Raw genomic sequence first — 27,311 nt, forward strand, 5'->3', positions numbered from 1 at the left:
ACGCTCTTGCTTGGCGTTGCTGGCCGCGCTCTTTCTCCTTGAAGATGCGCGAACGCGCCCGTGCTGATTCGCTGACAGCAGTTTCCTCCACTGCTGGATGAGCTACGCCGGCGCGCGCTCTTTCCGCTGCTGTAGTATCTGACGCTGCGCTCGCGAGCGACAGGTCAAGTTTTTCTTCTGCTGAGTGAGCCGAGTCGCACGCGCTCTCTTTGTTGAGGTTGTTGGCGGCTCTCTGACAGCAGGTTTCCTCCACTGCTGTATGACTCAAGTCGCACGCGCTTGGTCACTGGTTTGCTGAAGTTGTTGGCGGCTGCCCAAGCTTTTCCGCTGCTGGTTGAGCCACGTTGCACGTGCTTGCTTTGTGGAGATGCTCGAACGCTCTCAGCGCTGATTCGCTGATACTTTGTTGGCGGCTGGCCAAGCTTTTTCTTCAGTTGAGTGAGTTGAGTCGCACGTGCTCTCTCTGTTGAAGTGCGCGAACGCGCCCGTGCTGGTTCGCTGACAGCAGGTTTCCTCCACTGCTGTATGACTCACTTTTGTTGATACATCGCGACTCAGCGATCCTCGCTACTCAGCGAGGCTAGGAGCCAGCCGCTCCATGCGACTGCTCGTCCTGTGGACGTCTTGACTCGCTGATCTGTCTTGACTCTTGACTTAACTTCACTGACTTTTGAAAAATGCGGCTGACCGTTATATTCAAAGACAATTCTCTCTGCGCAGTGGAAAAGGGGGGGCGGGGTCTGTGTGTGTGAGTTCGTGTGTGTGTGTGTACAGATGGCTCCTGCGATAACGATCTGTTTGCCCTGGCGTGAAATTCCTCTCTCGCGCTCTTCGGGAGAGACAAAGGTGGTCGGGAGCACCTATCTCTTTATACTTTCGACTTATATTTCTCAAATACCATTTGGTCCCATGTTCGCCACGACTCGTGTTTGTAACTACGTCCTCCCGACACCTCTCGGTTTACCGAGGTTCGAATTGTTATGATGGAATTATTAAAAAGAAAAATAATTTCCATCCTGAGTTTAAGAGGTCCGTTTCCAGATGGTTGGAATCCATATCCCTTGGTTCTGTAAGGTTCTATAATGGAATATCGTTTAAGGTTAACACGTTATTATTAATGTTATTTTGCAATTTCTTTAAAACTTGTTTGTCTGGTTGCCGTGTGTGGGGTGGGGTGTGTCTCCTCATCAAACCCGGCTGGCTTTTCCAGATGGCCCCTTGTGATAAGGTGTAATTCCTGCTTCTCCGCGCTGTGAGAGAGACAAAGGTGGTCGGGGTTGCTTGGGGTATTGTTTAAACTCTTTCGCAAGTTTGCCCGTTGTCTCATTCCTTCTCGATAACCTTTGATGTGACTCGGTATTCCTGCTCCAAGCTTTGTTTTAACAGTAAAAGTATTAAAGGTGAAAATCATTTGATAGCGAATTATTCATTGGATAATAATTCACTGATGTGTCTGGTGGCCTGTTCTTAATTGGAGTGAGCGCGAGGACCGCTAACTTTAGCTTATTCTTGTTATTGCATTTTAAATTTGAACTGTTGTTTAAAAAAAAATAGTTTAACCCGTGGGCGTCCTCATTTCTGGCTTGCGGAGGGCTTCCCTCTGCGTGACCTCCCTTAGGGCACATCAAACTCTTTTTCATCTGGAGATCTTCGCAGATAGCTGCTAACATCCTCGCCTCGAGAGTTTTATTATTTCTTTATTTATTAATGGCCTGTTTATGACCGACACCTGGTTTTGCGTGTGCCTGGCTTACGGGTTTTATTAATTATTTTGTTTCGTTTGTTAAAAAAAATATGATATATATAACGGCAAATATTATTGTTAATATCAATTTTGGAAAAGGCTCATATACAACAAACCACAGCAAGAGAAACTGCTGAAGTAGTAGGCGCCTACTCCAGCAGTTTCCTCTTATTGCTGCTGTGCTTGTCCCACCTGATGACGATTGCTTGTGTTGCCATCGAAGTGCCATGATCTATTATTTGTAGCGTAATGTTTAGAATTTGATAAATTTTGACCCAGACGCCAGCATGCAACGGCCTACTCGTTTTGAATGACGCAACAATAGTACGTTGTACATTCACTGTTAAGCAGATGGTGCGTATTTGTAAAATAACTTCTTGTTAATACGATGTAACGTGATGCAGTCAATTTCGCTGCAGTAATTCAATGTTGCTAATATGCCCGTCAATGATTTAGAATGAATACTTGTCTGATTGTGCATGTAACATTTTATCTGAGGGTCACACATTGAATATGTGATGTTAGGACAAAGTGTGTGTGTGTTTTGGAAGTAACCTGTACAGAGAACTAAGGTGAGACCCGTTGTTCTTGTGATACAGGTCAAAGGGTACTTTTGTGTTTCTCGAAGCGTCTGCCTCTGGAGCAACTCATCGTCTTTGAAATAGGGAGCACGCTCGGATCATTCATCAGTTACAAGGCATACCACTTGAAAGTTACACGTATAGGAGGAGATACATTCTCTACAACACGAATTGTAGTTTTGTCTTACGTGTTGACGTATATTTTGTCTAACTGGGACTAGAAATGCACCTTGCTGATTCACGTCTGGATGTTCACAACCATCGGTTGAGGCAAACCCCACTGCTGTTGTTGAGACGCTGTGCACCATTTAATGGTCCAACACATTGACGGCCTTCATGCCAGGAAAGTCACAACATTTGCACACGAAGGACGAATTCACGCAAGCACCCGGTGCTCCGTTTTGAAGTTTTAAAATGAAACATCTTCGACTTGTGTTGTGTTTTGAATTGGATGATTTTATTTCTTCATTAAAAGCTTGTCTCAATTTACATCTGGAAGACTTCATTGAAAAGGACATTTCGTGTGAATTTTCTCTCGTCATTAAGTAGATGGCCTTGCAGGGGTTCGGTTCAATGTGGACACAAACACAGTGTACACACACAGTGTACACACACAGTACACACACTGTACATACACACAGTATACACACAGTGTACACACACACAGTGTACACACACACAGTGAACAGTTTATACACAGTGTACACACAATGTACACACACGTGTACACAGTGTACACACAGTGTATACAGTGTACACACACACCGTATACACAGTGTACATACACAGTGGACACAGTGTATACACAGTGTACACACAGTGAACACACAGTGTACACACACAGTGTCTGTACACAGTGTACACACACAGTGTACACACACAGTGTACACACACATACAGTGTACACACACAGTGTACACACACACAGTGTACACACAGTGACACAGTGACACACACAGTGTACACACAGTGTATACACATAGTATACACACGGTGTACACTGTGTGTGTATACACTGTGTGTGTACACGCAGTATATACAGTGTACACACACAGTGATAGTGACGCACACAGTGACACACAGTGACAACAACCGCCATTCGCCACTAAGTGGAGGTGACGTCACCACGACGCTTGTGCCAGGCACAGTGACACACACACATTGACACACACAGTGACACGCACAGTGTATACACAGAGTGTACACACAGTGTACACACACAGTGTACACACACACAGTGTACGCACACAGTGTATACACAGTGTACACAAACAGTGTACACACAGGGTATACACAGTGTACACACACACATCGTATACACGGTGTACATACAGTATATACACAGTGACACACACAGTGTGCACACACAGTGACACACAGTGACACAGTGACACACACAGTGACACACAGTGTATACACACACAGTGTACACACACACAGTGTATGCACAATAATGTCCACGTTGTTGTTGCTGAGCTCACACACCCAAGGGAGGGAGCAATGGAAAATGAATCTAAAGTCAACTTAAACTCCAACTCTGTGACGTCACCACTCTTAATTACCTCATTGGCGTGAAACTCCAGAGTGAGGTGTACCTCGCTAGTGACGTCATGTCACCAAGGTATTCATCCCTCCCCTGTCCACCGCGCTCTTGAGCGTGACGTCACCTCCGCTTGGGTCACTGCCCATATCGCTCCAGTGGCAATCCTTATTTGGGCAAAGCTACGCCCAGTGACTGGTAGCTCATTAACATAATGTGACCGTTAAAGCCGAGTTTATTGCGACGGGTTCAGCGTCCACGCCCCCATCTCTCAACATATGGGCCGGCTTCATTAACATAATTTATTCAGTTAGAGAGCCGCTCGTGGGAGGGAAGTGACGTCATACTACTTCCTGCTGTCGCGAGGCAACAGGAAGCTGCCGTGTGCGCGCTTGCACTGAAATCCGAGGTGAGAAATTCTCATCGTTGTGGTGGTGGTGGTTGTGGTGGTGGTTGTGGTTGTTGTTGTGGTTGTGGTTGTTGTTGTTTACCAAGGTAGAGCCTCTCTCTCTCGTAGGGATGTCAGTTGAGTAGCAGCGAGCATGGGAATCGATGTCCAGGTTGGAACTTTACAACGCGGGGCCTAGCCACGCGGGGCCTTGCCTCCTGCCCTCGCCTGATTGCGTTTACTTTAATTATCTCGCTTAAGTTTAATTTGTCTTCACCCGGCTCGCCACTTTGTAACTTTGTTTTATTGTAAATATTCACGCAGTTTTGATTTTCTTTTGTTACCAGGCCAAGCCCGCTTGAGCTGCTATACCGCTCTTGTTATCAGAAGCGACCTGCCCACAACAACACAAGGTGAGGCTTTGTCAACGTGTGTGAATGTTTTGACTTAAAACTTTGGTGACTGCAGGAATTAATATTCTTGGTTCTTTCGGTAATGTCACGTAGATAGAAAATAAAATGAAAATAACACATAATAATTTATCTTTTTTTAAATGAAGCAAAACACCCCACAACGTTTCTATGGCAACATTAATGTTGAAGATGCGAGGGCTTACAGGAATATTTATGACATTTGCCCTCTCATTGCGTGCCATGACAGTGCTGTTTGCACAGTCACACGTAGTCACTGTAAGATGTTTTTCTTGGTCGTGTTTTTGTTTTGTTGCTTGTTGTGATTGCACCCGATTCAAGAGCCGAACGGCTCACGGGACTATAACCAAAATAAATCAAACTGAAAATCAAAAATACTGAAACCGCGTGATGAATTTTGGGAAAGTTTTTCACTGCATCTCCAAATATATATAAAAGACAAAGTTGTGATTGTGTGTGTTGTCTGTTCAAAATGTTTAGCGTACTTCCCGACATGCAACAAACTGGAAATTTGCCATGTGGGTACTTTCCAGACTGTACAGCGTACAAACATTATACAAATACACTTTTGTGTTGTTTTAAGGGGGGGGGGAGCTCAATAATGTATAGATTTTTTGCACGGCAAGTGAGCTGTGACGTCAAATCTGTCACGTGACCCTCGCATGTAGAAGAGTAACGCATTGTAGTGTAGCGGTTAGCGTTGTCTGTGTGTGTGTGTCTCGCTAACAGCACTTGCCCCTACAGTCTGTTAAGGCTATATGGGGGATCTTTATCTTTGTGTCTGTGTGTGTGTTTCTGTGTGTGTGTGTCTGTGTGTGTGTATCTGTGTGTGTGTCTGTGTGTGTGTCTGTGTGTGTGTCTGTGTGTATCTGTGTGTGTCTGTGTGTGTGTGGAAGCGTCACGCATTGTAGTGTAGTGGTTAGCTCTGTCTGTGTGTGTGTCTGTGTGTGTGTCTGTGTGTGTGTCTGTGTGTGTGTGTTTGTATCTGTGTGTGTCTGTGTGTGTCTGTGTGTGTGTCTGTGTGTGTGTGGAAGCGTAACGCATTGTAGTGTAGTGGTTAGCGCTACGCTACGAACCCGGCGACCCGAGTTCGATTCCCGCTCACGGCCACCACCGGTGATAATTATTTCAACCGCTTCTGGGCCTCCCCTAGGTCAACTCAGCCTAAAACGAGTAACTGTTGTGGTGTGAACATCGCCACTGGGGAGACAAAGGCGGCCGGACGTGGTGGATCCAAGTCTCGAGCGAAGCCGGGTAGTACAGCTAGTCATGAATACATGAATGAATATAGACGTGTCAGTCATGTGTGACTGTATATATGCATTCCTCCATGGCTCGATACTGACGTGTAAATGGTGTGGATATTCTTATTTTCTGTCTGCAGCTGACGCTGGTCTGATGGAGCAAATGCACTCAGCACAGCAGCTCGGTACGACAAGTCAACAATGTGACCAGCGTGCATACAGCACGGATCGGACTGGAAATTTGACACAGCACCAGAGAACTCGCACAGGAGAGAAACCCTTCAAGTGTACTGTGTGTGGGAAGGCATTTTCACAGTCATCTGCTCTTAAACACACACCACAGAACACCCACGGGAGAGAAACCCTTCAAGTGCAGTGTGTGTGGGAAGACATTTTCAGATTCATCTGCTCTTAAAAAACACCAGAGAATACACACGGGAGAGAAACCTTTCAAGTGCAGTGTGTGTGGGATGGCATTTTCACGGTCATCTGCTGTTAAAACACACCAGAGAACACACACGGGAGAGAAACCTTTCAAGTGCAGTGTGTGTGGGAAGACATTTTCATATTCATTTGCTCTTAAAACACACCAGAGAACACACACGGGAGAGAAACCCTTCAGGTGCAGTGTGTGTGGGAAGACATTTTCAGATTCATCTGCTCTTAAAAAACACCAGAGAACACACACGGGAGAGAAACCTTTCAAGTGCAGTGTATGTGGGAAGACATTTTCATATTCATTTGCTCTTAAAACACACCAGAGAACACACACGGGAGAGAAACCCTTCAGGTGCAGTGTGTGTGGGATGGCATTTTCACGGTCATCTGCTCTTAAAACACACCAGAGAACACACACGGGAGAGAAACCCTTCAGGTGCAGTGTGTGTGGGAAGGCATTTCCAGATTCATTTAATCTTCAAAGGCACCAGAGAACACACACGGGAGAGAAACCCTTCAAGTGCAGTGTGTGTGTGAAGGCATTTTCACAGTCATCTGCTCTTAAAAAACACCAGAGAACACACACGGGAGAGAAACCCTACAGGTGCAGTGTGTGTGGGAAGACATTTTCAGATTCATCTGCTCTTAAAAAACACCACAGAACACACACGGGAGAGAAACCCTTCAAGTGCAGTGTGTGTGGGAAGGCATTTCCAGATTCATATCATATTAAAACACACCAGAGAACACACACGGGAGAGAAACCCTTCAAGTGCAGTGTGTGTGTGAAGGCATTTTCACAGTCATCTGCTCTTAAAAGACACCAGAGAACACACACGGGAGAGAAACCCTTCAGGTGCAGTGTGTGTGGGAAGACATTTTCAGGTTCATCTGCTCTTAAAAAACACCAGAGAACGCACGCAGGAGAGAAACCCTTCAGGTGCAGTGTGTGTGGGAAGGCATTTTCACGGTCATCTGCTCTTAAAACACACCAGAGAACACACACGGGAGAGAAACCCTTCAAGTGCAGTGTGTGTGGGATGGCATTTTCACGGTCATCTGCTCTTAAAACACACCAGAGAACACACACGGGAGAGAAACCCTTCAGGTGCAGTGTGTGTGGGAAGGCATTTCCAGATTCATTTAATCTTCAAAGGCACCAGAGAACACACACGGGAGAGAAACCCTTCAAGTGCAGTGTGTGTGTGAAGGCATTTTCACAGTCATCTGCTCTTAAAAAACACCAGAGAACACACACGGGAGAGAAACCCTACAGGTGCAGTGTGTGTGGGAAGACATTTTCAGATTCATCTGCTCTTAAAAAACACCACAGAACACACACGGGAGAGAAACCCTTCAAGTGCAGTGTGTGTGGGAAGGCATTTCCAGATTCATATCATATTAAAACACACCAGAGAACACACACGGGAGAGAAACCCTTCAAGTGCAGTGTGTGTGTGAAGGCATTTTCACAGTCATCTGCTCTTAAAAGACACCAGAGAACACACGGGAGAGAAACCCTTCAGGTGCAGTGTGTGTGGGAAGACATTTTCAGGTTCATCTGCTCTTAAAAAACACCAGAGAACGCACGCAGGAGAGAAACCCTTCAAGTGCAGTGTGTGCGGGAAGACATTTGCACATTCATCAAATCTTCAAGTACACCAGAGTACACACATGGGAGAGAAACCCTTCAAGTGCAGTGTGTGCGGGAAGGCATTTGCACATTCATCAAATCTTCAAGTACACCAGAGAACACAGAAGCATCAGAAGATCCACAAGGAGTGTAGTCTGAAATCAGCCTGTGAAAGTCAAAGTGCCACCATGAGCCCATCCCTCATGAAACACGAACCAGAAGAAAATCCCAGCTTGGACACTTTTAAAGTTATCGAGGTGAAATATGAAGAAGTGATGGTGAAGAGGGAAGAAGTGATGAGCGAAGAAGTGAAGGTGAAATGTGAAGAAGTGATGGTGAAGAGGGAAGAAGTGAAGGTAAAATGTGAAGATGAAGATTCAACTCCAAAATGGGACCTTCATATCGATGGAGGCAACGTGAAGCAGGAGGAGAATTCTGACTGTGAGGCAGAGCGAGGCAACTCCCAGCAGTTTGTGGCAGTGGAGGTGTGGGTGGACTTCCTAGACAATACAAAGTCAAGTGGAGACCCGGTAGATGTGTAAGCCAGAGACGATGTTGCTACAATAGATGCACCTTTGTCACAGGCCTTTAATGACAAGAACGTGAAGTTGAACACTCAGCTCCTAGGTTCAACCTGCAGAGTAAGAGCGGCCAGTCTTTGTGGACCTGTGGGTTGGGTCAATCTCTCACCAGGAGCGAGAGCCATAAGCTCCCAAGCATTCACGATGTTCTCATGATAATTGCTTTTACGCGGTGCTCGCTTAATCGCCTCGGCAACTCGGAGTTTCGTGTCGTATCTCGTCTGAGACTCTTGAAGAGCATCCCCAAGTAGCAGCTGCCCCTGTGTGGCACAAGGTGGTGGCCCTGCACCGGCCTGCATGTGGACAAGAGCCTGTCAGTAGGGGGCGATGATTGATGCGTCATCTCAGTTGTGTAGTTTGTAGGCAATCTTGATTCAAAGCTTTCGTGACTGCAGGAATCCACACTGTTGAGTTATTTCGGCAAAGTCACCACGTGGGTAGAAACATAACAGATCACGGCGTTTAGATCACAACACGAGCAATCGTCATCAGGTGGGACAACCACAGCAAGAGAAACTGCTGAAGTAGTAGGCGCCTACTCCAGTTTCTTCTTCTTGCTGCTGTGCTTGTCCCACCTGATGACGATTGCTTGTGTTGTCATCGAAACGCCGTGATCTATTATTTGTAGTGTAATGTTTTGAATTTGCTACATTTTGACCCAGGCGCCAGCATGCAACGGCTTACTCGTTTTGAATGACGCAACAATAGTACGTTGTACATTCACTGTTAAGCAGACGGTGCGTATTTGTAAAATAACTTCTTGTTAATACGATGTAACGTGATGCATTCAATTTCGCTGCAGTAATTCAATGTTGTTAATATGCCCGTCAATGATTTAGAATGCGTACTTGTCTGATTGTGCGTGTGCATGTAACATTTTGTCTGAGGGTCAAACATTGAATAAGTGATGGTAGGACAAAGTGCGTGTGTGTTTTGGAAGTAACCTGTACAGAGAACTCGGGTGAGACCCGTTGTTCTTGTGATACAGGTCAAAGGGTACTTTTGTGTTTCACGAAGCGTCTGCCTCTGGAGCAACTCATTGTCTTTGAAATAGGTAGCACGCTCGGATCATTCATCAGTTACAAGGCATACCACTTGACGTATAGGAGGAGGTACATTCTCTACAACACGAATTGTAGTTTTGTCTTACGTGTTGACGTAGATTTTGTCTAACTGGGACTAGAAATGGTCCTTGCTGATTGACGTCTGGATGTTCGTACCTATCGGTTGAAGCAAATCCCACTGCTGTTGTTGAGACACTGTGCACCAATAAGGGTCCAACACATTGACGGCCTTCAGGCCAGGAAAGTCACAACATTTGCATACGAAGGACGCATTCACGCAAGTACCCCATGCTCCGTTTTGAAGTTTTAAAATGAAACATCTTTGAATTGTGTTGTGTTTTGAATTAGATAATTTTATTTCTTCATTAAAAGCTTGTATCAATTTACATCTGGAAGACTTCATTGAAAAGGTCATTTCAAGTGGATTTTCTCTCAACATTAAGTAGATGGCCTTGCCGGGGGTTCGGTTCGATGCGGACTTTCACCTGTTTGGGATTGCGGGATCGAGATAAGGCGACACGGAGCTGCTGGCCATGTGAGAAGACTGCCGTCTGCAGATCGATTCCAACGTAATCGAACGTCTGTCCCTGCGCCTCCGTCGTCCATGCAGGGGGTGCGTAAGTTTGCAGCGCCCCCTGCATTAAAACAACGGAAAGTGCAGCGCTCATCACAGATAGATACAGTTGTGCGCTTATATTTAAAATGTTATTCTTTTATAAGGTGATGTTGAAATCGGAAAGTGTTTAGCCAGTTGATGATTTCAATCAGATTGATTCATTTATTATGCACCGCATATCCGAGTTTTTGTGGTCCTGTTGAGCTAAAGTTGGAAAAAGTCCGTGACTATAACTTCGCTTAATTTTGTAAACGTGTTTCTATTATTTAGTTATTGTTTAATACAAACTACTTCAGATAATGGGTTTCAAGATGTACTTGAATGGCACGTTCGTTGTTCCGGTGTTTAATGGCTTGGACGTCATGGCAAATGGCTTCCATCGATGTGGAAGTCAATGGTGGATGATGATTTGACATTTCGGTGTTGATTTGGAGTAGATTGTTTAACTGTTGCATACCGGGTGGTGAAATGCTTTGCCGAGTACCTGAACTGTTTGACCAAGTGAATTAATGAAGAGTTCGATACGAGTTTGAGCGTTAATATTCTTGCGGAACAACAAAGGTCGGATATTTTAAAGATTCCTGATCGTACGTTTATTGCGACAATGTTCATGGGGAACACGTGTGGAGGAGAGTTCCGGGTGAAGTCTCCCCTTACTTGGCAACCATGGTGGCTGTCCGCTGATCACTCTCGCTCCGTCACAGCTACGAGCTGTAGGGACGCGATGCTCCACCCTGGCGCTGTTTTAATTCACAGCACCAAGACTGGAGAGCCTCATCCCTGCAGTTCCCTCCTGTTGTGCCGCAGCATTTACCGCGTAACAAGGCAATACAACACACACAGAGACACACACAGAGACACACAGAGACACACACAGAGACACACACACAGAGACACACAAAGACACACATTACACACAGAGACACACACATACAGACACACAAAGACACATCACACACACAGAGACACACACACGAGACACACAGAGACACACACATCAAACAGAGATACACACACAGAAACACACACAGAGACACACACCACACACAGAGACACACACCACACACACGTACACACACGGAGACACACAGAGACACACACACAGAGACACACACAAACAACAACAACCGCCATTCGCCACTAAGTGGCGGTGACGTCACCACGACGCTTGTGCCAGGCTATGTGCACCCACACAGACACAAAGATCAAAGAGACACGGATACACGCACAGAGACGTACACACAGATACATACACACAGATACACATATACACATACACACAGATACACATACATACACACATACACACGTACATACAGATACATACACACAAATACTCACAGATACAACAACAACAACAACCGCCATTCGCCACTAAGTGGCGGTGACGTCACCACGACGCTTGAGCCAGGCTATGTGCACCCTGAGGCCACGTGAAGTGTCGAACGCCCGCTGGCAGGAGGTCACGGGGCAGACCCAGGTGCCACGGGTCGACTGACTGAGATGACTGGCTGATGCACCACCTGTGCCCCCTACTGTGCCAACCTGCTGTGCTTTAGCCACCCGGCGCTCTGCTCGCTGTTGTGAGCGTCGCTCCTCCGCCCTCCGTTGTTGTTGGAGGGCGACTGCCTCCAACTGCCCAGTAGCATCCTTCACGAGCCTCCTCCACAGAGGCCGATCTTGACACCGCTGGTACCAGTCATCGGCAAGTCCACTCAGCTCCACGTCCTCCTGTACCACATCACTCCATCTCTTCTCTAGCCCGTGCCGCGCCCGCTTAGCCCCCTCAATCCGGCCAAACAAAAGCTGTTTCGGCATGCGGTGGCTGGGCATGCGGGCTACATGACCCAGCCATCGCAGCCTTGCCTGCCGGAGGAGCTCACCGATGGGACCCTGCCCAGATCTTTCAAGGATTTGTGAGCTCACACAATCCAGTCTGGTTAAACCCAGGATGGATCATAGGCAGGCCAGCCTAAATGTTTCTAACCGGCGAAGATGTTCCATTAGGGGGGTCCACGTTTCGCAAGTGTAGAGAAGGGAGGGAATGACCGTGGCCGAGAAGACCTGAAGCTTAGTGCGGAGCGACAGACCAGGTAGCTTCCACACAGCGTTACACAACCGATGAAAAGTTAATGCCGCTCGACTGATTCGGAGTGAGACCTCTGCTGTTAAACTGGAGCCAGTCATAAGCACACTGCCCAGGTATGGGAAACTCTCCACTCCACAACTGCCCCATCACCGATTGGGAGTTGTGGGGGTGGAGTGTCCGATGGTACAAAATACCCAGGCAGGTGCTTAGTTTTGGTGGGGCTGATGGTAAGGCCCCACCTCTTAGTGGCACGCTCCAGTCTCAGCAGCAGCGTCTCCAACTCCTCCTCTGACTGAGCAGCTATTACCAAATCATCAGCATACATAACGTGGTTGATACACACACATACACACACAGATACACATACACACATACACACGGAGACACACATACACAGAGATACACACATATACACACATACACACAGCTACATACACACAGATACACACACACACTATTACACTATTCAACTATAGACGAGAGACCTGCAGTGATCTATCAGTGCAGGAGCGGAGCTGCTGTGAGGCGAGGCGCTTGGAGCTCTCTGATTGGTCCAAGCGGCGGCTTGGAGCCAATCAGATTTGGTTCCTCCCTAGCCACGTGACGCGGGATTTTTTTTCCCGCCAAATTTTTGAGACTCCTCGTCGGCCAGGCGCCATTTTGAGAGTCGTGAGGTGCGGATTTGAATTTTTTTTATTTCGGAGCAGAAATTATCGACGATGACGACCCCCCAGGGGTGCGAGATCGCCTCTCGTGAGGGAAAACGTGAGGTAAAAAGTGGCCTCAAATGTCCAGCCCGTGATTCGCAGATAGTTTAAATATGCACTGTTGAATTTATGGGCAGTGTTGGGTCTATGGGACAGTGCTGAGGCTATGGCCATTGACAAAATACAAACGATTTAATTTGTGAATAATAATGTAGACTGTAGTAATGATTATTAAGTATGGTGAGTGTAATGACAGTCTATAATGTAGACTGTAGTAATGGTTATTAAGTATGGTGAGTGTACTGACAGTCTATAATGTAGACTGTAGCCTGGTTGTTAAGTATGGTGAGTTTACTGACAGTCTATAATGTAGACTGTAGTAATGGTTATTAAGTATGGTGAGTTTACTGACAGTCTATAATGTAGACTGTAGTAATGGTTATTAAGCATGGTGAGTGTACTGACAGTCTATAATGTTGACTGTATCAGAATCAGAAAGGGTTTTATTCGCCATGTAAGTTCACACCGACACGGAATTTACTTTGGCAGGATGGTGCATACATTCAACATATAGGAATCTAAAATCTTAAATAAGTTTTAAACAAGTCTTACTATAATAAGGGTTAAAAGTCTAACACTAAGGGGCTGAAGTATATAAAATTAAATAAATATCGAATATAAAATAGCTTTAAGATATAATTTAAAAATACAAATAGGGAAACATAGTTAATATCAGCAACGTGTCGTTATGTAGATCAAATGTTAAAAACAGTGTTAGCCCTTGGCCTTGTTTAACAGGCCAGCAGCAGATGGGAAGAAACTGTTTTTATGGCGTGAGGTTTTGGTCCTGATGGACCGAAGCCTTCTGCCGGAGGGGAGTAGCTGAAACAGAGAGTGTCCAGGGTGGGAGAAATCGGCCATAATCTTCCTCGCTCGCCTCATAGACCTTGTCGTGTGCAGGTCCTCGAGGGTCGGTAGATTGCAGGCAATTACCTTCTCAGCAGTGTGGATGATACGCTGCAGTCTGCTCTTGTCCTTGGCAGTGGCAGCAGCGTACCAGACGGTTATGGAGGAGGTGAGGATGGATTCAATGATCGCTGTATAGAATTGCACCATCATTGTCTTTGGCAGGTTGAATTTCTTCAGCTGCCGTAGAAAGTACATCCTCTGTTGAGCTTTCTTGGTGAGGGAGCTGATGTTCAATTCCCACTTGAGGTCCCGGGAGAGAATAGTGCCCAGGAAGCGGAAGGACTCTACAATTTTTACTGGGGAGTCTAACAGGGTGATGGGGGTGAGTGGTGCTGTATTCTTCCTGAAGTCCACAACCATCTCAACTGTCTTTAGAGCATTTAGCTCTAAGTTGTTCTGGCTACACCAGGTCACCAGATTGTCAGCTTCCCACCTATAGTCAGACTCATCCCCACCAGAGATCAGCCCAATGAGGGTGGTGTCATCCGCAAACTTCAATAGTTTGACGGACAGATGATTGGAGGTGCAGCTGTTGGTATACAGGGAGAAGAGCAGAGGGGAAAGGACGCAGCCCTGAGGAGTTCCGGTGCTGATGGACCTGGAGCCAGAGACTTGTGTTCCCAGCTTAACGCACTGCTTCCTGTCAGACAGGAAGTCTGTGATCCATTTACAGGTGGTGTATGGCACGTTCAGCTGGAAGAGCTTGTCCTGAAGCAGGGCAGGGATGATGGTGTTGAAGGCAGAGCTGAAGTCCACAAACAGGATCCTGGCGTAGGATGCTGGGGCGTCCAGATGCTGTAGGGTGAAGTGGAGGGCCATGTTAACTGCATCGTCCACAGACCTGTTGGCTCTGTAGGCAAACTGAAGGGGGTCCAGGAGAGGGTCTGTGAATGCTTTGAGGTGTGCCAGGACCAGGCGCTCAAAAGACTTCATTACCACAGATGTAAGGGCGACCGGTCTGTAATCATTTAGTCCTGTTGGCCTTAGCTTTTTGGGCACAGGGATGATGGTGGAGGACTTGAGACAGGCTGGTACATGGCATGTCTCCAGGGAGGTGTTAAAGATGTTGGTGAACACCGGAGACAGCTGGTCAGCGCAGTGCCTGAGGGTGGCTGGAGAGACAGAGTCCGGCCCGGCTGCTTTGTGTGGATTCTGCCTCTTGAAAAGTCTATTAACTTCTCCCTCCTGAAAGGAGATAGTCGTCTCTGTAGTATTGGTGGGGGATGGGGCCTCTTGGGTTGGAAGGGGTGGTTCAGGACAGTCCAATTGTCTTTCAAATCTACAGTAGAACTCGTTCAGGTCGTTGGCTAGGCGGGAGTCGTTAGTGGTGTGGGGGGCTCTGGGTTTGTAGTTGGTGATCTGCCTGAGCCCTCTCCAGACAGAAGCAGCGTTGTTTGTAGAGAACTGGTGTTTTAGTCTCTCTGAGTACAGTCGTTTAGCCTCTCTCACCGCTTTGCTAAACCTGTTCTTCGACTCCTTGAATCTGTCTCTATCTCCACTCCTAAACGCTTCCTCCTTCTCCAACCTCAACCTTCTGAGCTTTGCTGAGAACCAGGGCTTATTGTTGTTAAAGTTCACCCTGGTACGTGTTGGGATACAGCAGTCCTCACAGAAGCTGATGTAGGACGTCACAGCCTCTGTGAGTTCATCTAGACTATTGGTAGCAGTCGTGAACATATCCCAGTCAGTACAGTCTAAGCACGCCCGCAAATCTTCCACAGCCTCACTGGTCCACTGTTTAGATGTCCTCACAGCAGGTTTACAGAGTTTTAGTTTCTGCCTGTATGCAGGAATCAGGTGGACCATGGCATGGTCAGAGTGTCCTAGTGCTGCTCGGGGGACGGCGTGGTAGGCTCTACTGACTGTAGTGTAACAGTGATCCAGAGTGTTCCCTTCTCTGGTTGGGCATTTAATGAATTGTATGTATTTGGGGAGTTCGTGGCTGAGATTACCTTTGTTAAAGTCGCCAAGTACGATAACCAACGAATCTGGATTTGCTCGCTCCACACTCAGAATCTGATCGGCGAGCATGCGTTGGGCCTCTTTAACCTGAGGACAAGGCGGCAAATAAACTCCGACCAAAATGAGCGACGCGAACTCGCGAGGCGAGTAAAACGGTTTACAGGTTATAAAAATTGATTCAAGGAGTGGAGAACAATGTTGCAGAATCACTGTGACATCTACACACCAGCCACTGTTAATGTAAAAACAAATACCACCGCCTTTCGTCTTGCCGGAGAGTGCTATGTCACGATCCGATCTTACAAGATGGAATCCTGCTAGTTGTAGCGAAGTGTCCGGAATCAAATCACACAGCCATGTTTCCGTGAAGCACAATGCAGAAGCTGAAAGAAAGTCTTTGTTTTTTACCATCAGTAGCTGAAGTTCATCCATTTTGTTGTACAGTGAACGTACGTTGGAGAGGAAAAAGCTCGGAAGCACTGTTCGGATCCCGCGTCTGCGTAGCCGTACTAGAGCCCCCGACCGTTTACCCCTTGGGCGGCGTTTCGTTGCTTGAGCAAAGCCTAGCGCGGCATTGACTAGAATGCCTACTAATTCTGCCGCTGGAAGCAGAAAAGTAGGAATTAAATCCACAGGAGTTGTTTCCCTGATATTTAAAAGTTCGTCTCTTGTTAGAGAACTCCGAAAATCTTGGCAAAACACTGAATTGACAGACAAAACAAGACAAAACAGGGCGCACCGACCGGCTGAGGCTACCATCATCAGCGCCATCTTCGCACCAGCACGGGTGTGCTGAACAGCAAGACTCCCTCACCAGCACTGGTGTGTTGAACAGTAGGCCCCTCTCACCAGCATGGGAGTGGTGAACAGCAGGCCCCTCTCACCAACACGGGTGTGATGAACAGTAGGCCTCTCTCACCAGCATGGAAGTGAACAGCAGGCCCCTCTCACCAACACGGGGGTGATGAACAGCACGCCCCTCACACCAGCACGGGTGTGATGAATAGTAGGCCTCTCTCACCAGCACGGGTGTGATGAACAGCAGGCCCCTCTCACCAGCATGGGTGTGTTGAACAGCAGGCCCCTCTCACCAGCACGGGTGTGTTGAACAGCAGGCCCCTCTCACCAGCACGGGTGTGTTGAACAGCAGGCCCCTCTCACCAGCACGGGTGTGCTGAACAGTAGGCCCCTCTCACCAGCACGGGTCTGTTGAACAGCAGGCCCCTCTCACCAGCACGGGTGTGCTGAACAGTAGGCCCCTCAACACGGGTGTGCTGAACAGCAGGCCTCTCTCACCAACACGGGTGTGCTGAACAGTAGGCCCCTCAACAGCAGGCCCCTCTCACCAGCACGGGTGTGCTGAACAGCAGGCCCCTCAACACGGGTGTGCTGAACAGCAGGCCTCTCTCACCAGCACCGGTGTGCTGAACAGCAGGCCCCTCTCACCAACACGTTATTAAGTATGGTGAGTGTACTGACAGTCTATAATGTTGACTGTAGTAATGGTTATTAACCAGAGTGTACTGACAGTCTATAATGTAGACTGTAGTAATGGTTATTAAGTATGGTGAGTGTACTGACAGTCTATAATGTAGTCTGTAGCCTGGTTATTAAGTATGGTGAGTGTACTGACAGTCTATAAGGTAGACTGTAGTAATGGTTATTAAGTATGGTGAGTGTACTGACAGTCTATAATGTAGTCTGTAGCCTGGTTATTAAGTATGGTGAGTGTACTGACAGTCTATAAGGTAGACTGTAGTAATGGTTATTAAGTATGGTGAGTGTACTGACAGTCTATAATGTAGACTGTAGCCTGGTTATTAAGTATGGTGAGTGTACTGACAGTCTATAATGTAGACTGTAGTAATGGTTATTAAGCTGAGTGAGTGTACTGACAGTCTATAATGTAGACTGTAGTAATGGTTATTAAGTATGGTGAGTGTACTGAGAGTCTATAATGTAGACTGTAGCCTGGTTATTAAGTATGGTGAGTGTACTGACAGTCTATAATGTAAACTGTAGCCTGGTTATTAAGTATGGTGAGTGTACTGAGAGTCTATAATGTAGACTGTAGTAATGGTTATTAATTCTGGGTGAGTGTACTGACAGTCTATAATGTAGACTGTAGTAATGGTTATTAAGCTGAGTGAGTTTACTGACAGTCTTTAATGTAGACTGTAGAAATGGTTATTAAGTATGGTGAGTGTACTGGCAGTCTATAATGTAGACTGTAGTAATGGTTATTAAGCTGAGTGAGTGTACTAGCAGTCTATAATGTAGACTGTAGCCTGGTTATTAAGCTGGGTGATTGTACTGACAGTCTATAATGTAGACTGTAGTAATGGTTATTAAGTATGGTGAGTGTACTGACAGTCTATAATGTAGACTGTAGTAATGGTTATTAAGTATGGTGAGTGTACTGACAGTCTATAATGTAGACTGTAGTAATGGTTATTAAGCTGAGTGAGTGTACTGACAGTCTATAATGTAGAATGTAGCCTGGTTATTAAGCTGAGTGAGTGTACTGAGAGTCTATAATGTAGACTGTAGCGGTACGTAGCTAACCGTGCTAATTGTGTTCTGGTTGCATTTTGCACAATTATAATCGTACAATATGGCACCAATCTTTAGCACGAATGTTCAGTTTTATCCTGAAAATTCATCTCTGACACTTTCAGTGAATACCTGAAATGATTTCCATTGAGAATGTCAATCTCTTGACGCGTAAGGGAAAAATATCCCGGTGGGTTATGACCACGCGATGCCATTCATTCACCAAGACAATGCAGTGAATGTGCTGGGGGAAAGTAAGCACATTAAGAGCAAATATCCTAAATAAATTTAAAATAAAACTTGACCATAACTTACTTTTTGGCTTTTTCGGTGAAGTCACATAACGGCCAGCATGTTTTTTTTCCCTCCAAATGTTATTGTAATCTGTGCACATGACCTGATGAAACGAATAACCTTTTTTATTTAAATAACCCACGTGACAGATCCAACTCATCTCTCTTCTTCAACTATAAACTAGTTTTTCTATTTTATTGTACAAGGTAAGGCCCACTGAGCTATGTGGCGTTTTTTCACAAGCGACCTGGCCATCACGAATGAAAGCTCAACACAACGTGACTTCATCGTGTGGAAATGTATCGCAGTGAAATATTTTAAATGCGTGATGTTAATTCTAAATCTGGAGGGGGGGAAACCGGAGGAACCAGAAACAAATCCACGTGACCACGAGGCGAGAGACACACACACTCCAAATATACTACCAGCAGCTCCACTATCAACAACAACAAGCGCCATTCGCCACTCAGTGGTGGTGACGTCACCACGACGCTTGTGCCAGGCCATGTGCACCTTGAGGCCACGTGAAGTGTCGAACGCCCGCTGGCAGGAGGTCACGGGGCAGACCCAGATGCGACGGGTCGACTGACTGAGACGACTGGCTGATGCACCACCTGTGCCCCCTACTGGGCCAACTTGCTGTCCTCAACGGATGGCACCTCAGCCAGCCACTCACAGGGGGTGACTTCCTCCAATATTTGAGGCACCGCAGCCTCAGTAGGGTCATCCCCACTTTGTCCCACGTTGTTTTCCTGGCTGAGGGATTTCCACTTCCCCAGGACATCAGGAATGCTCAGAAAATCTGCAAACCTGTTCCTGGGGGTCGGATATTGGATCACCGTTCTTTCCCCTAATGACGGTAATAGGTGTGGCGCTGCAGGTTACTTTTTTGATGGAGTTAAATAGAGATTTGTGATCGCGGGCCACTGAGGCAGACTCCATCTCCTCAGCAACCCGTGACCACCACCCATCCTTGCAGCGCCTCACGGCTCCCCGAACCTCCGAGCGAAGGCTGCGGTAAGCCTCCTCATTCTCCGACGTGGGACGCTGTAGCCGATGAGAGTGGGCCTGTCGATTTTTCTCAGCCAGCTTGAACACCTCTTGTCAGCCAGGGTCTCTGGGGAGGTCTAGACCGTGTACCCAAAGCAGCCATTGCAACTACATGAGCTACAGTCCCAAACCTCGCCCATTTCCCCTCGACATCAAGAGGAGTGGGAGACAATGCCAATCCCAGCCGCAAGCGATGATGAAATTCTCGTTTGTAACTTTCATCAGCTAGCTGAGACCATGCCACTAAGGGTTTGAATGGGGTCCTGGGTGTACACCCACCACCGGAGTAGAAGAATTGCAGGTGCATCTTACAGATGACAAGTCGATGGTCAGTGGGCAGATCAGCTCCACGGTCAGTCCTGGTGTCAAGGACATGGGCTCGCATTCGCTGTTCCGTCACTATGTAGTCCAGCAGATGTTCTTGCTTGGACCCGGCATGCATCCATGATGTGGTGTGGATGCGCCAATGCCGGAACAGTGTGTTGGTAATTACAAGCCCATGGGCTGCACAAAAATTTAGCAGCCTCCTGCCGTTGTTATTGAGCTGATCTGCCCGATGCCTTCCAATTACTCCAGACCAGGTGCCAGCATCATGACCAACTCGGGCATTGAAGTCACCCAACAAGATGACTCTATCCCCAGGGACCACTTTAGCCAGCACCTGTGACAGGAGGTCATAGAAGGCATTTGACTCATTGGCCTTGCTTGCATCCCTCCACGGATGTTCGTCTTTGGTGGGGGCATAAGTTACCATGACCACCACTCCTCGTTTGTGGTTGATGGGAAGGCGAGCCCAAAGTAGCCTGGAGCTTACAGCTTCCCACACCTCATCACCACGCTCCCACAGCCCTTCATTCTTTTATTCAGAAAAAGAGCCACACCCTGTTGTTTGGCAGTCTCCTGCCCCGAGTAGAGGACTGTCCACCCCTCATGGTGGCAGGAGCCAGAGCCAGTCCACAGGACCTCCTTATTACCACAGAGATCCAGGCAGTACTGGTCCAGCTCTTGACAGAGGAGTGGCAGCCTCTCCTCCGCAGTGAGCATTCGAACATTCCACGTGGCCACACGTAGTGGCTTTTTGTTGTTTTTGGAGGAGCCCCGAGGGGAAGGATTCAGTCTCCTGGCTCCGCCAAATTGGGTTTGGTCAGGAGACATCATAGACGCCTGTCCCCCCGGGGCCTCCGGCACAAAATATTGTGGTCGTGGTTTAGTGGTAATTAATCGGAGGTGGAGGGGTTACCAGCCCCTCACACCTGTCCAGAGCCCCCACTTAGCCACTGTGGTGGTTACAAACGCCATGAGGGGAAAGGCCAATCAAAATTGACCCTCCCCCCCGGCACTGCCCACGGCAGCGTTGCCCGTCCGGCACCACAAGGAGGTAGGGGGTTGTTTTGCCGGACACCACCACCATTACCACCACTACTACCACCAACACTACCACCACCATTACACCACCACTACTACCACCACCACTAGCACCATCACCACCACCACTTCCACCACTTCCACCATTACCACCACTACTACCATACACTACCATCACTACCACCACCACCATTACCACCACTACTACCAGCAACGCTACCACTACCATTACACCACCACTACTACCACCACCACTAGCACCATCACCACCACCACTTCTACCGCCACTTCCACCATTACCACCACCACCACCACCACTACTACCATACACTACCATCACTACCACCACCAATACCACCACTACTACCGTACACTACCATCACTACCACCACCATTACCAACATCACTACAATCACTGACCACCACCGCTACCACCAATACCACCACCACTACCAGGACGTTTGCGTGCTGAATGCTGGAATCTGATCCCGCGTCTCCTCCCTCTCCTCCGGCCCTCCCCCTTCACCAGCAGCCTCCCAGACGGCCTCCCCCGGCCCGGGCCCCGGCCCCGGCCACGGCCACGGCCGCCCCCTCCGCGAGGGCTCGCTCCTCCTGGCCCATCCGGGTGCCCAAGCGCTCCGCGGATGACGCCGGAGGAGGAGGAGGAGCCGAGTCCCACGCGGCGCCCTTCAAGGTCGCTCGCCCGCTCCACGACGACGATGCCGGGGGGCCGGGGGCTGCGCCGGGGCCTCCCCGCCGCGACCGTCGTCTTCGTCGCCCCGTGACGCTCCGGGCTCTCGAGGGGGGGCGCCGCCGCCGGGAGACTCCGGCGGCGGCGCCCCCCCAGGAGAGCTCCCACGGCGGCGGCGGCGGCGGCGGCGCCCGGACGACGCCGACACCGGGAATCGGCCCGAGGGTCGCCCCGGAGCGTGGGGACGGCGGCGGAGAGTCGGGGCCGGCGCTCGGCGCTGACGAGGCGGCGGGCAAGGAGGAGGCGGAGGAGGCGGAGAGACGCAGGGAGGCCGCGGTTGGACCGCGTGCGGCGCGGAAGAGACACTTCGACTTTTGGTGGCAGGGCGTGGGCAGGAGGGCGAGCAGCAGGAGGGGCGGAGGAGGAGGAGCGAGAGGAGGAGGGGAAGAGGAGGCCGAGGCGGCGGCGGAGGAAGAGGAGGAGGAGGTTTTGGCCGAGCGGTCTCCGCTAAGCAAGCGGCGGGAGGCAGCGGCGGCGGCGGATTGCCCGGCGGGACCGAATCCCAATCCCTGCCCGGGCTCCTCTACCTGCCACGCTCCTCCGCCTCCTCCGCCTCCTCCGTCTCCTCCGACGCCGCCGGCTCCTCCTCCGACGCTGCTGGCGCCGGCGGTCGCGGGCAAGCGGCGCTCGGCCCCGCGTGGGGCGACGTTCCACTTCTCCTCGCTGATGCCGCGGCCGCTGGCTGAGCCGCCGCCACCCACCGAGAGGCGCCGGGGTCGCGCCCTGGAGAAGCAGCGGCAGCGACGGAAACATATTCAGCAACAATACCGGCAGCAGAGAGCGTCGTCATCGTCGTCCAACTGTTGGTCGTTCTCGGACGCATCGTCGTCGTCGTCGTCGTCTTCAACACCGGAGGAGGTGGTGGAGGGTGACGAGGTGAAGGAGCGGAGGGACGACGAGGAGGAGGAGGGGGAGGTGGTGGTGGAGGGTGACGAGGTGAAGGAGCGGAGGAACGACGAGGAGGAGGAGGGGGAGGTGGTGGTGGAGGGTGACGAGGTGAAGGAGCGGAGGGACGAGGAGGTGGTGGTGGAGGATGACGAGGTGAAGGAGCGGAGGGACGACGAGGAGGAGGAGGGGGAGGTAGTGGTGGAGGGTGACGAGGTGAAGGAGCGGAGGAACGAGGAGGAGGAGGAGGTGGTGGAGTCTACGGGGGGCGTCCGCAGGCTGCTGCTGAAATTTTACGCCAGCCGCCTGCAGCCGAGTGTCGACATAGCACGAGACGATGGGGAGGTGGCGGACAACGAGGAGAAGGAGGAGGAGGAGGAAGAAGAAGAAGAGGACGAGGAGGAGGAGGAGGGGACTACGGAGATCACGCAGTGCAGCCGATGATGGCGACTGCAAGTCGGGCGACGAGGAGGAGGTGGAGGAGGAGGAGAGGGTGGCGAGTCTCAAGAGGGTGGAGGAGTGCCGGATTCTCAAGCAGATAGACGACATCATGGCTGAGATACACCAGCTGGAGGGGAGATGCAGGGTGAGGAGGAGCAGATGAGGTGTAGGGTGGTGAGGAGGGGCTGGGTGGTGAGGTGTAGGGTGGTGAGGAGGGGCTGGGTGGTGAGGTGTAGGGTGGTGAGGAGGGGCTGGGTGGTGAGGTGTAGGGTGGTGAGGAGGAGGGTGAGGAGACTCCAGGGCAGCGGGTGAGGGCGTTGGGAGTGGTTCACTCGCTCGCTCGGACACAGTCAGTCAGTTACTCACTCAGACACTCACTCAGTCACTCAGTTACTCACTCAGACACTCATTCAGTCACTCGCTCAGTCACTCACTCAGACACTCAGTCACTCATTCAGACACTCACTCAGACACTCAGACACTCAGTCACTCAGACACGTACTCAGACACTCAGTCACTCACTCAGACAGTCACTCAGTCACTCACTCATACACTCAGTCACTCAGACACACACTGACACACACACACTGACACACACACTGACAACAACAACAACCGCCATTCGCCACTAAGTGGCGGTGACGTCACCACGACGCTTGTGCCAGGCTATGTGCACCCACACAGACACAAAGATCAAAGAGACACGGATACACGCACAGAGACGTACACACAGATACATACACACAGATACACATATACACATACACACAGATACACATACATACACACATACACACGTACATACAGATACATACACACAAATACTCACAGATACAACAACAACAACAACCGCCATTCGCCACTAAGTGGCGGTGACGTCACCACGACGCTTGAGCCAGGCTATGTGCACCCTGAGGCCACGTGAAGTGTCGAACGCCCGCTGGCAGGAGGTCACGGGGCAGACCCAGGTGCCACGGGTCGACTGACTGAGATGACTGGCTGATGCACCACCTGTGCCCCCTACTGTGCCAACCTGCTGTGCTTTAGCCACCCGGCGCTCCGCTCGCTGTTGTGAGCGTCGCTCCTCCGCCCTCCGTTGTTGTTGGAGGGCGACTGCCTCCAACTGCCCAGTAGCATCCTTCACGAGCCTCCTCCACAGAGGCCGATCTTGACACCGCTGGTACCAGTCATCGGCAAGTCCACTCAGCTCCACGTCCTCCTGTACCACATCACTCCATCTCTTCTCTAGCCCGTGCCGCGCCCGCTTAGCCCCCTCAATCCGGCCAAACAAAAGCTGTTTCGGCATGCGGTGGCTGGGCATGCGGGCTACATGACCCAGCCACTCAGACACACACACACACTGACACACACACTGACACACACACCATGATACACACACTGACTGGAGGAGGTGGAGCGTGGTCAACACATCTACGCCTGAAACATTTTAGAAAGAAGCGGAGAATACGGAACAACCCACCTGTTGTCCATTTCGATTTCCGCGTTGCCTCTAATCTTCAGTCTTGCTGTGTATCCACCGTCTGCTGGAGCTCACCTTCTATAGCGAGGATATCCATCATCTCCAGTTTGTGTGTCTTTAATAAATTGTCTCGGATATTTCTTGCTGCTCTCTATATCCTTCATACATGCTGCTACATTGACATTAAGGTTTCCGCATGGCCCATGAATCATATTTGCGGTCACTACTGCAAACAGATTTTGGGTCTTCCTCTGGATTTGGAAACTCGGCAGATATAACATCGATTTGGATTGGATGATTTTTTTCTTTCAGCCGGATTAAAATATGAGCGTGGGGAAGTCATCTACATCATTAGACCTCCTTTGCCAGTACCAAAATATAATAATAGGGGTTTTTCCCCTTTTTTCTGGCAACAAAACTGAAACCTTTTTACAAGGATTCATGTCTACTGCATTAACCACAATACCTGCAGTCAAAATGCAAACAAAACACACGCACTATGATAATATATGTGACATTGTCCTTGAAACCGATTGGTCCACACCAAGGGACGGCTTTCTTTAGAGCCTCGACCCAATTGGTGCTCGACCAGAGGACGCCAAAAGGTTTCAGTTTTGTTGCCAGAAAAAAAGGGGAAACCCCTATGATGTGGAAGTCCTCGTTTCTGCCACTCAGTTGAGTACATCCAGCATCTTGTTTCTCCAAAAAACACGACTCTCAGTGAATGCTCTCGATGAATTTGACTTGCTTTTGTCTGAACACCCTGGCTGTGAAGTCGTATCGACGGCTGGGTGTCTGGCCGAATGAAAGTTATTACTTTTTTTGTTTTATCTGAGGCCAAGTTGGATTACATGTAAAGGTAATAAATAAGTCGGGGACATCCATACGCTCGAACGTATGACATGGCACCTTGAGCATATTCGTGCATGCGTCTAGGGCTTCCTGTGAACGTAGCAGACGCCTGGATGCTACGGGGGGGGGGGGGGGATGATGTAGCGCCATGTTGGGCTGTATGCGTATTACCACGGGAGCTGACCTGTAATAGCGGACATGCGTCAACAGGGGGTGGTGTACAGACCAGGTGGGACGAACAGGGCCCCCAGACCCCAAGAGGGGAGGGGGGGGGGCTGAGGGATGTTCCAGGGCCCCCTAGAGAGTTCCAGAAGGCTTGGCCAGGGGCAGAGAGACCCTGGAACGGGGATAAAAGCCGGACCCCTGAACGGGTTTGGCGGTCCTTGTCCACCTGAAGCTCTGAAGAAGACTCTGAGCACTACCCTGAAGACTCTGAAGACCCTGAAGCGAAGAGCCCAGTGACCCTGGCTAGGGTCGGGTTCAGACATAACCAGTGTAGGGTTAGCGCTAGAACCAGAGTAAGGGCACCGTAGTGTGGAGGGACTGCCTCCTGAGGTTATCGGCTGTGAGGGGTCGTCACCCCTCTGTGCTGTGGTTCCCTTGTTGAATAAACGTGTTGCCTCTAGCGAACCGTCTCGCCTCGTCTTGGGCCCACTGCACGTGTAACCTGTGGTAATGAAACCTCTTGTCGCAAAAAATTAGCGGCGTGTGAAAGTGAAAGGTGTTAGCGGAGTAATAATAAATGTTGATTTAAAGCTTTCGTGACTGCAGGGATTCATATTTGCAGCCAGCTATGGCTCTAGGGTTTGGTGTTACATGTTATTTATGTAGTTTATTGTTCAAAGTTCGGTCACAGTCCCTATGATCACGGTTACATTGCATTTATGGCTCTATTTTGGTGATTTCGAAAACGTTTTTTTGGTTTGGCCATGTTTTTGTTTATTGTAGCACGGAGTTAGACTGATGGCCTTAATCTTAGATGTCTTGTGGTTGTTGTTGTTTGACTTGCATCCCACTGGGATTTTTGCACACAGCGTTGGTGTACGGTGCTATTTCAGGAATATTTTGATGTTTTTTTCCTGGATTTTCTGTTTGCACAGTCACATAATCACTTTAAGATGTTTTCTTGTTCATGTTTTTTTGTATGTTGCGGTTGCACCCGATTCAAGAGCCGAATGGCTCACAGGGCTATACCAAATAAATGGAACTATGAACTATTCTTGGTTCTTTTGGTAAAGTCACCACGTAGAAGGGAAACAATCAAATAATAAAAATATAAAACAATAAAATTCTCACGACGTTTCGACTGCAACACAAGCAATCATCATCAGGTGTGAAAACCACAGCAAGAAAATTAAAAAAAGTGGCGTTTTTTTAACGTTAGCACCACGGAGAGCGATTTGACAGTCATTCAGATGGACGAGTCCATATATGTTGGGGATAGAGGAGGGGGGAGACGAAAATAATGGATGCAGTCTGGAAGCCACCATAAGTGTGAACAATCATTTAAGACCCGAAATGGTTTATCAAATCCTTCCAATGATTCCTAAGCCAGAATTCCTTCCTCTCGGTTGAAATTGTCTCTGTATATGTGGATAGCCTCATGAACGAATCTCTCATGGTAGCCAGATGGATTGCAAATAACCTCCGTCT

At 49.1% G+C, this 27,311-nt stretch overlaps 1 protein-coding gene across 1 annotated transcript; it reads left to right on the forward strand.

The window, feature by feature from the left end:
• The first annotated feature begins 6,072 nt into the window (after window positions 1-6,072).
• On the forward strand, window positions 6,073-26,061 carry LOC142910238 (uncharacterized). The gene is made up of 2 exons (XM_076059944.1): window positions 6,073-7,397; window positions 26,056-26,061. Exons 1-2 carry the CDS (start codon window positions 6,399-6,401, stop codon window positions 26,059-26,061), a joined length of 1,005 nt encoding a protein of 334 aa, XP_075916059.1. The 5' UTR covers window positions 6,073-6,398.
• Window positions 26,062-27,311: the final 1,250 nt, after the last annotated feature.

This window comes from Petromyzon marinus, unplaced genomic scaffold, assembly GCF_048934315.1.
Source record: "Petromyzon marinus isolate PM22_M1 ecotype Great Lakes invasive population unplaced genomic scaffold, UKy_Petmar_22M1.pri1.0 PM_G_Scaffold_14, whole genome shotgun sequence".
NCBI classification, from domain to species: Eukaryota; Metazoa; Chordata; class Hyperoartia; order Petromyzontiformes; family Petromyzontidae; genus Petromyzon; species Petromyzon marinus.

What these genes read in the sequence shown, in the direction of transcription:
- LOC142910238 (XM_076059944.1), top strand. Translation starts at nt 6,399, where the DNA reads ATGGCATTTTCACGGTCATCTGCTGTTAAAACACACCAGAGAACACAC.